The 10880-nt window shown below is 37.8% G+C and overlaps 2 protein-coding genes across 2 annotated transcripts; one reads left to right on the top strand and one right to left on the bottom strand.

Moving 5' to 3' along the window:
- The first annotated feature begins 1364 nt into the window (after positions 1 to 1364).
- Positions 1365 to 8441, top strand: LOC145744736 (E3 ubiquitin-protein ligase PDZRN3-like). The gene is made up of 10 exons (XM_082562670.1): positions 1365 to 1469; positions 2955 to 3187; positions 3280 to 3355; positions 4080 to 4178; positions 5538 to 5600; positions 6029 to 6127; positions 6206 to 6304; positions 6451 to 6498; positions 6744 to 6827; positions 6941 to 8441. The coding sequence occupies exons 1-10, from the start codon at positions 1449 to 1451 to the stop codon at positions 8141 to 8143; spliced, it is 2025 nt and encodes a 674-aa protein (XP_082418796.1). The 5' UTR covers positions 1365 to 1448; the 3' UTR covers positions 8144 to 8441.
- A 453-nt stretch (positions 8442 to 8894) lies between these two features.
- LOC145744742 (uncharacterized) lies at positions 8895 to 10247 on the bottom strand. The gene is made up of 2 exons (XM_082562675.1): positions 10048 to 10247; positions 8895 to 9969 (listed from the first exon to the last, which is right to left on the bottom strand). Exon 2 carries the CDS (start codon positions 9920 to 9922, stop codon positions 9155 to 9157), a length of 768 nt encoding a protein of 255 aa, XP_082418801.1. The 5' UTR covers positions 9923 to 9969; positions 10048 to 10247; the 3' UTR covers positions 8895 to 9154.
- Between the last annotated feature and the right edge of the window lie 633 nt (positions 10248 to 10880).

Below are 10880 nucleotides of genomic sequence, written 5' to 3' on the forward strand. Positions count from 1 at the left end.
TTTAACCAGGGGGTGGGTTTGTAATTAGTGTGGATATGAAACATTTAATTAAACCAAGTATTCGATGGGAAAGGAAACGAATTTAAATTTGATTGATTATGACGTAACAAGTGCAAACAATCGGGAAGTTACTTTAATTGTTGACATCTAAACACCACGCGCGGTTGCACAAAAAGGTTAAAATTTGCAAAATTTGAAAATAATTGGATTTCTGACGTTTAGACAAACATTCTCGAAAGCGAAACACTAAAACTTGTTGATTGTGAGGTGTGTTCGCGACACTCCCAAACGATATATCATTATGACGTCACAATGTTGAAACAATCGAACATGAATCTTCCATTAAAGTTCATCGAAAATTCAAAATCGATTTTAAATTCCCCCGAGTCGAAAACAACATTTGTGAAAATGGGATAAAGACTCGAATATGACGTCACAATTCGGTTAATTTAATTCGCAAATTTGCCCCAAAACAGAAAGGTCGAGACCCAGTTTAACAAACATGCATAGTGACGTCACAAACATCGATGCGTGACAAAGATTTAAACCAGAATATTTGCGAACGGAAAACAGACACACTAACATTGACCTCTTTGACATCACAGTTATCTGATTATGACGTCACTTTGTATATATCTGCTGCACAGGAGACAGGGTTGTTTAAAACCAGACCTCAGGTCAGAGTAGAAGTCTGTTTTACAAAACATTTTAAACAGATTTAAGCTTAACTAAGTGTGCGGGTCACTTTATTTAAAGTTGATTGACTTGCCTGAAACTGGAAAGTTTTAATTTTGTTGATAATTAAGAATTAGTAAATAAAAGATTTTAATTTTTCTGAGGTGATTTTCTAAAGTTTAATCTCTGGCAAATGTTAAAGTGAAGAATCTAGTGCGATATAATTAATCCAATCTCTCTCTGCCTTTTTCCCGAGTTAGGTCAATAGTTCAACACAATAAGTCGCTCGTCGCTGTAGCCGCGCCAGTCGAGATTATCGCGCTACGAAGCGGTCGCAGCGACATCGAGATGTTTACTTTAATTCCGCGGGGTTTAAAGGATTTAAAGTCGGCGGATTTGGAGAGGTTTTTACGTGTTGATAGTTTATATAAAACTAGTTTATAGAAAATACAAAACTAGAAACAAGAAATTGAATTTCAAGTGAAAATTTTCAAGTTAAATCAGTTTTAAAAAGCAGAAGTTTTGTAAAATTGAAAAGTTTTCATCAAACTTTTATTCAGATTTATGAAAATAGCAACTTTAGTCAACTACTAGACCATATCAACAAATCAAAATAAGAATTTAGTTGTGAATATTATTAAATCACTCAACTCTTATATCGGAGACAAATTAACTTTGTATTTTTCCACAGATTTTATAAGTTAGATAGTCTGTAAAGATTGCAACTTTTTGTTTTGTTTTAACATGAAATTATAATTTGGATTTACTGAAAAATGAATTTCAAGATTTTAACTGTAAGTTCTCGCTTCATTAAGTTTTGACCCAGTAATTAGATGCCTATTGTTTCCACTACTGGCGTCACAATGCAAAAAATGATCACGTGACCACCTGGCCTACTAAATGTTTACTTCTAAACTTGAGCATTGTTACAAACAATCACGGATCGTGACGTCACAGCGTACACATAACAGCCGAATTTACGCCCGAGTTGAGTTTTGTGTCAAAAGTTTCAAATTCGAGCAGGTGGTCCAGTTGGTCACTGGATGATAATGCCGCATTGTGACGTCATGGGTCAGCGGAAAAGGATTGGGGTTATGATGTCATAGTGCCATCTGGCCGTGACCTTTTCATTTAGCGGTCACGTAATTTCAATTAACCAATTATTTAATCGATTCGATACCAATGCGCCGCGGCGATTGTGACGTCATCGTTGTTTTAATTCGACGAAACCGAAATATAAACGATGGTTTGACACTTAGAAGTGATCAAGTGCCTCTCACTTTCTGTTACGTCACAATGTATTGGTAGTGTGACGTCACAAATATCGTTTGCCGAGTGACACTTGACGGCGCCGATCGATGTAAAAGTTTGGTGTGAAATTTTATGAGTTGAAATATTTTTTATATTTGGCGCCAACTTAAACCGAGCTAAGTTGTTAAAATTTCACCAAAACTTGTTTTTTATCGAGTCTTAAAACTCGTGTAAGCTTGAGTTACAACGTCACAATGGACTTTCTTAATTAGAGCCACTTAGCGCGATGTTGCTGCGCACTTAATGTTCATCCGCGTGAAAGGAACTTATTTGTTCTAGTCACGTGATTCCTTTAATGCCCGGATTGATGCCGAGTTAATGCGTTCGAGAAAACGCGATTTATTCCTAAACCAATCAACAGCTTGGCCTCGAATATGACGTCATAATACCGATAATTCGCGACATTTCGAAGACTGGGCAGTGTGTATTGAAAAAGTGATTTTATTGTCGGTTTTTGTTTAAAGATTTAAGAGTTAATGGTTTCCACATTTGCCACGCGTTCTTCGGGGTCGTAAACTCGACTTTATGACCCCGCGCGTTCAATCTGTTACGTAACAATGCGCAATAATTTACGCGTCGGAGTGTGACGAATTGGAAGCACCTGCGAGTTGGTGTAATAAGATGAGAACGCGAGGGCGGGACCCTTAATTGAAACGAAGATTTCACAAATGTGCTCGGACTCGAGCTAATTACAACCTTCTATCATGTCACAATTTCAAGCAAGTGTCAATCTTTGAAATCTTTCTCCGCAATTTCGAGCGAAAATCTCGCTTATTACCGCAACCACAGCGCTTTAATGTCCTTAATTCGATCCTAATTATGGTTTCGAACGCGTTTATTTTTATGTAAAAGTCGCAATTTGTCGCGGAATTAAAAATCTGAGATCGCTTGCACGAGATGTGCGGTCAATTAATGACTGTGACGTCACAAGAATTTTGATTGTTTTCTAATAATTGAAATTGTTTCAGGTGAATGGGAAAAATCTTTCGAACGCCTCCCACGACAAAGCTTCCCAAGCTTTCCAAACCGCTTCCGAGCCAATCACGGTCGTTCTAAAAAGAACCAACCACAGCGATGTTACGTCACAGCCGGAAACTACGTCACAATCTGACGATACGTCACTTCCGGAAAATTGTTTCTGTCAGTTTTTGATCGAAAGTTGCAGAAACAACAAAAGCCATCTTTCGTCCCTGATAATGAGGTTTGTTTATGACGTCATTGTTTGTGACGTCACAATGTTGTTCTTGTTAGTTCGTCGCGATCTTTTAAGTCAACATTTTTGTTTGTTTTTAGTGAACTGATGAGATTTCAAAACATGAAACGATGTGAGGACAATTCCGATTGTTTCGAGGACGAACTAGAATACGAGGTTAGTGACGTCACAATCATGTTAACAAAATATCGTTTTTTTTTATCCTAAAGTTGAAATTTAAAACAAACAAATGGCGAAACTTTGTGAATCGTTGGTAGAATTTTATTATATTCCACCGAGACTTGGATTTTTATTTTTCCAGTCTATATTTAGAGAGATAAATATTGCTTTAACCTACATTGAATAAAACGTGATTTAAACTTCAGTGTAAACTAAATAAGAAGATGTAACCTTTCTACAATTGAAACTTGAAAGTTAATTTACAATTCCTTAAATGTTGATTTGGCAAACCTTTAAATGTTTGTTTATTGAATAATCCAAAAATAAAGTCACTTAAGGAAACCGCGCGACGCTCTCCTGGGGCCGCTTTGTGACGTCATAAATCACGATGAGACTTTAATTTCGTGTCTCTGGATAAATTAAAAATATTTTCTTTGTTCTTTTCAATAATATCGCGACATTGTGTGACGTAATAATAGGAGATTGAATTTCATATTGTTTCGTGGCACCGACTTGTCGCTCTTCGTGACCGTCTGTTCACACCTATTCATGTTTTATCGCTTTATCCTCATATTTTGATTAAAATGGCGCAATCGTTGACAGATCGGGGTTTCGCTCTTCGGGCGCGGAATGATAACAATTATGACGTCACAATGTGTTTTGATTTGTTCGAGAATTTCAATAAAACTTCGGTGGTCTCAACTTTGATTTTGTTCCACAGGAAGTCGAACTTCGCCGAACTGCAAAGGACAAGAAGTTGGGGATCATGTTGTCAGATCAATACGATTCACTCAACCGCATCCAAGTCGTCGTCAGTCAGGTGAGTGACGTCATCAGTGACGTATTTTATTTTGTTTGATCGCACCAAACAGTCAACTATCGCGCCTTTACCCCGCAACTAAACAACGCCGACTCAACGAAACATAAATGAAGTCTACAGCTTCTAAGTTCGATCCCCGCCACTTGCAGTGATACTATGGCCTTGGGTACAATATAATGACCTTGAACAAGGTGTTAACAGTTGGTATCAAAAAATATCACGATATTCAGACATAAAAACATAAAATTCCACGCTGGTCTACATCCTTGTACTTATAATGTTAACCTTACCACATGCTGGGATGTGACGTATATATGCCAGCATGTTGTCGAATAGTGACGTCATAGGGACAGGTGGTACTGCGCGATGTACGTTAAATAATTCGATATCAAGTGACGGAGGTGTATTGTTACGTCGGTGTTTTTGAAGTTGGGTTTGTTCTAGAATTCGAGTCTCAATGGAGTTTAAAGTAAAATGAGATTTCGATTCAAACAAAAGTTGAATTAAAATGGGAAATTAAATGTTTAAAACTGTATACCGTATAACAAATGAAACAAAAAGCTTTAAGTTTAAAAATGGTCGAAAAAAAATAAGACAAAATATGAAGTAAATAAAAAAGTTAATTTTGTTAAAACGAAAGTTCGTCCTCAGTTGTAAATCAGTGACCATAAATTCAAAATATCCGAGTCACGAATTTGTTTGTTTTTTGTGATTTATCTCGAAGTTTAATGAAGTTTGGACAAATATTTAACAACCTGATTGTTTAATCCGCGATGTTCGTTCGAAGTATTTTGAAATTTTTAAACATTCAGAATTTTTTAAGAAATTTAAACAAAATTTTTAAATTCCAATCACAACTGGTTATGACGTGTCAATCGTGTGTATTACGTCACATACGAAGTTTAACGACTTTAATTATTCTCACAAACATCGATTCAGATCGTAAATGACGTAATAGTTCGCGTGCATTGTCTTATGACGTCATAGTAGTTGATTGCACGGGAGTGATTGTTCAGACAAAACATCGCGCGCGGAAAGTTCCGGGGTTGAAATCGTTGGAAAACACGAAAACTCTTCCGCGACCAACAAGTCGAAATTTATTGCGTTCCCGGCGTCGTATCGCGTCCCATCGTCGGCATGGGGTTCGTGGTTTATAATTCCAGAAATATTTACTCCCGACTCGTTATTCGCGTTTGTTCAACAACTTTCTTTGTTCTTTCTTTGTTACGTCACTAAATTAACCTGATACTGTTAATTGTTACTTGATTGTGACGTCATAGTCGTTAATTGGTTAAGGAATCTTTTCTCAACTGTTTGTTAACAATTAAAATATTTTCATCGCGTTTAATTTTGATTCAGATATCACGTGACTCATTGGCGGACAGATGCGGAAGAATACACGAAGGCGACCAAGTTATAAAGGTATTATGACGTAACAATAGTCGTTGTTCTTTTTGCAGCCAATATTTTTGAATTCGCCGAATTCCATTCTAAATTATCCGAACCATTCGGTCACGTGACCATCACGGGCTGTCAATCAAAGTTGAAATTTTGGGGAGATTTTGACATAAATCGCTTGCTTAAGATTACAACAATAACAGATCGACGCCAAATAATCAGCAATTGTCAACAAACAACCAGCCACTGTGACGTCACAGACATAATTTTCATTTACTTAACTTCGGTTAAAACTTTTAAGCCACGAATAATTAATTTCTTGTTTTAACTTTTGCATAGTGACGTCACAAGGCTTGGTTTGATGACAATCGTGGCATCTTATTTGCTCAACCTTGTTATTTTAATTTTGTTTGTGTTGCACTTAACTAACTGTGACGTCATAATTGTTTTAGATAAACGGATGTGACGTAACAAGTATGAACGACGCCACCAGTTTGTTGAACAAGGAGAATAACCGAGTTACGTTTTTGATGGCACGCCACAGTTTATCGGTAAGTGCCACGAATGCGAGATTTAATTTTAATCCATTTTCCACAATTTGCTAATTTTTCTGTTGTGACGTCATACAGGAAAGACAATGGAACGAGGTCCCCTTCGAGGCCAGCTATCACGACTCTAATCCCGACGCCATACTTTGTGACGTCACAAATCAAAACAAAGACTTGGAGGTAGGTTTGTCGAAAGTTTAATCCATTGTTGTGAAAACTTGGACCGCGATCGACGCTATAATTAACCACCCGACATCAAAGTCGATCCGATCAAACAACTTCATTAATATTTCAACTTTCATTAAATATTTATTTCATTTTTGCAGACGACCAACGAGAAGGTTAAAAGGTCAAACAACAACAACGTTGTCAAGGTAAATTTAATAAAGTCTATGTGACGTCATAATTCACTTTCTGTTTCGCAATAATGAAAGTTTCTAAACCTGAACGATTATTTTAATCCACGATTTAAAAGAGTCCTCTATGACGTAATAATATGTTCGAGTGCATGTTACATTAAGTCTCTTGTGACGTCACAATCCTACTTGTTTTATTGTTTCACCTGTTGTTAATAATTTCCTTTTGACCTCTAAAATTTAAATTCATTTTACTTTGTTAGAATAATGACGTCACAGAGAACAAACGAAACGTCTCGAATGCCGCTCATTCTCTAGCTCGGGAATTCACCTTCATTAAACCATCGGTAAGTGATGACGTCACAATGTCTTTTATGTGTTAAAATACTGGTCTTTCTTATATTGTGACGTAACATATTTTAATGAACATTTGTAAAAACTTTATATTATGACGTAACAGAACTACAACAACGACAAACCAGCTGACTTCGAGCCAAGGAGCGACCTCCAACGGTTGAGTGAAGCGATCGACAACCTTGAACTTTCACCACCAGATGTCTCACCTTGGGTTCGGATCGCGCGCCAAGATTATCACGACAAAGTCCTCGATTCACGCTCCATTCACCCCGCTCTCTCCCCCGACCAAACTACCGATGACGTCATGGCGGCTATGACGTCACACAGCAACACGTCGTCGGCGTACAGCACAGGCGAGAGTTTCCGTAGTTCTAGCTCACGTGACCAAGCTCCCTTTAAGTTCGGATCTACGATGTCTTGTTACGTCAGCAGTGATGCGAACAGTGATGACGAAGGCCCCGCTTGTTACCTCACCCACCACGACAGCCAATCAGAAGGCTTCGAAGACGCGGGGTTGGAATTCACGAGTGCGGGAAACTCCCCTGTTCAACCTCCGATGCCAAAACCTCGAATCTTGTTTCCGAGAACTGACCTTATGACGTCATCACTCACGTCATCGACACAACAACTTTTTAGCGCGGCCGCGGTGGTAGCCAAAAATAGAAGGCAAGTGACGTCACAATGTATACAAGAAGAACCTTCGAACGAGATAGACAATGGTTATGGTAAAACGCGCGATTCTCCACCTTCTATTTCGTCACAAAGAAAGATGAGACGCGCGTCCTCTATTCAACCTGATCACGTGATCGCTTCCAGTCGACCTCCGGTAACACAGAGGTCATTTTCCTACACCGAAGGTCAAGGTGAGGTCACTCCGATGGAATGGAGGGTCAAAATTCGCGCGGACGGAAGTCGTTACGTCACAAAGAGACCGGTGCGCGAAAAGGTTCTAAAAGATCGAGAACAACGAATCTTGAAGGAACGATGCGGGATGACGACGGATGATGACGCAACAGAGATGAAACTCGGACGTCATTGGACACGTGACGAGCGAAAACGTCACCTACGTCACGCACGCGAAAAGAAGAAGAGACGCGACTTCATGCAAAGATCCCGACTGGAGGTGTTGAGCGAGGGCGCCACCAGTGATAACGTGGCCGTCGGATTAGGTCGTAAACAACTCGCTAGTGGGCGCCACCGAAGAATGTTATTGGATGATTTTGTCACGGTTCAAGAATTACTTGCTCACGGTAGTCGTTCAAGCGGGGCTGATGGAAACCCATTGGTCAGCGTCACATACATCTAAGTATGACGTCATCAGTGATTAGGATTGTGACGTCACAGCGCAAAAGTTCAAGGAAAGGGCGGAAGAGACAATCTTGAACGTTTTTGACCACTTTTTTACAAAAGTTCCACTATTTCATTTCTCTAAATGACGTCATAGCTTGTTTTTGTGACGTCATGTTACGATTTTTTACACAACAAACTCGCTATTTCTGGTTTGGATTCGTTTTTGTTTATTTTACTATTTCTTATTTGGCAATATTGTGTTTTAATGTTTGCGATGATTTGTGTCTTTGTTGCCATTACAGCTTTTTGTTACATATTCTGTGGAGTTAATTTTTACGTTTCCAAAGTTTCTTACTGGGAGGATAAACTGGGTAGAAAAAAAATAATATATTTTGAATAAATATTTGGCAACACTGTCATAGCACACCTGCAATTTCACCAAAACAAATATTTACAGCTTTAGAGAATATCGAAATATTTAATAAGTCAGAGGTTAGTGATAATATTTGGATTATAGTTCATTAAGTGTGTTACAGTCGGGCAGTTTTAACCAAAATCGACTCTTTCTGGTTTTTATTTGAATATACTCAAGATTCTAATTCAAGTTTAAGGTCTGAAGGTGTGTCCCTATACTCTATGTTATTAAATTTCTTTTTTAGTTTTCTTTATTGTCTATTTGTTGCTAGTTAGAATTTTAATTTTTTTGTTTGATTTTCTAAAGTTTTTATGTTGAACAACCGAAAAGTTTTACATCTACTAAAATTTATTATGTTTTGCGATTATCTATAAAACACAAATCACACCAAAATTATATACTCAAAACACAAAAGCTTAATTATAATTGAAACTAAAAATCTTAAGCCATGCTTTAGACATAGGCATACTATTTACATACTTAGTTAACATAGGCATTATTAAAATAAACTTTTAGTTTTCACACAAAGTGTTAAGGTCATTTAAAAAGTTAACATGGGAAGAATTAAAACCCAAATTGACGTTACTTGTAACTCATGTGTTATTGTAAAGTTTATTTCTTGGTTAAACCTCGAACTTTAACGAGTTTCTCTTCACATTCTTTAATCATCCAGCTTTTAACTTCATTCATATCTTTAGCATTCTTGTAAGCCTCCAATGCCCTCACAAAATAACCTTCTGCCTTTGATGGTTGAGCTTTGTCGTAATACCATTGACCAAGCAAGTGCAAGTGGAGCCCATAAGTCCCATACTGTTCCACTAAAGATCCCAGAACATCCTCCATCAACTTCACTGCTTGCTGACATGTTTGGGTGGAATCAACATCGGACAAATATTCACACCCAGCTATGTTATATAAACACTTGGCTTCTATATTACATCTCACCTTCGCATCAGATTGTGTGTTGTTGTGGATGAGCTCTGTCATTTCATGCATGAGTGGTGTCACATGATGTTGGATGACACTTTTCATGTTTCCATCTTCTATTTTACGAACACAACCCAACATACCACCCACACAAGAATCTATCCCCTTAACAGATTGGTTGAGCACTTTACTACCAAGACCATACAACCCACAAGCTGCACTGTAGAACAAGATTGACTCCAGATATTTCTCCTTACCTTTAAGATGGTCAGCAAATAACTGGACTTGCTCAGCACTAACTTGGATGTTGCTTTGAATCAGGGAAGAAACCTCGTTCTTAGCTTCCATGGCTTTGTCATATTGGTTGGTCATCAAACAGGCGACATAATATTGGGTCAGCTTTGGAAGATAACACAAACTTGCACCTCCCTTATATCGTGGGGAAAACTCCATCACAAATTTGTCATAACTTTTGTTTTGCCAATGCTTATTACATTTTTCTGAATTAATATTTAAAAATTTAATATATTTACCCTCTATTAATTACCAAGGTCAAAGTAAATTTAAAATTAACTTACCTTCTGATTGAAACAAGTTTTGGAGATCCAAGGATGTTATTTGTGGAGTCAGTTTAATGTCTTGCACCCCTGATTCTAAATGAATGTTAAAGTTATTGTTTGATATATATGTTGTGAAGCTTACTTGTTTAAAACAAACTTAACTAATTGTGCAACTTGCTGGTTGGTTTCGCTTGCCTGCACACTGATCATGCTACCGAGACCACTGGATACGCTCTGTTGGTCATCTTTTTTTGTGTCCGAGAGACTTTCTAGAGAACTCTCTTACCTTAAGCATGAGCTCAATTCTCTTTTGAGCTTCAGATTTCATTTCTTCAAACTCTTCTTCACTTGAAATTTTCTCAAAGTTTTCCAGCTCGATGGAATCAAGTGTCCCGGCATCTTTGGTTGCGAGGAAGTTGTTCATCCTCTTCAGCATCTCACCAGAGGAGTAGTCATACATCAACTTTTTTGACTCCTCCTTGTTCTCAGTGATCACATGAACAGTTAGGGATCCGATTCCCATCCAGCTTACAAAGGCATTCACTATGGGTCCAGTAAGGATGTTCAGGAAATCGAGACAAAATTGGGCTTTATCTTCACTTGAAACAAGTCCCACTATGAATGCAGTTGCTCCAGCTGATAAAACAACTCCAGCTGCCCCCAGTGCAATGTAGCTCACAACTTTTGCTGGCAATCCTTCTAAATTTAACTCAAATGAACCATGTTTTACAGTAATTACATTTGCTGCTGGTTGCGCCATTTTTAATCTCTGTTAATTAAATCAAGTTGTTTTACAAAAAAACTATTGTAAATTTTGTTCTACAATATATTTTGTAATAGATTGTTATGTA

This window comes from Corella eumyota, chromosome 3 (assembly GCF_963082875.1).
Source record: "Corella eumyota chromosome 3, kaCorEumy4.1, whole genome shotgun sequence".
Taxonomy (NCBI): Eukaryota; Metazoa; Chordata; class Ascidiacea; order Phlebobranchia; family Corellidae; genus Corella; species Corella eumyota.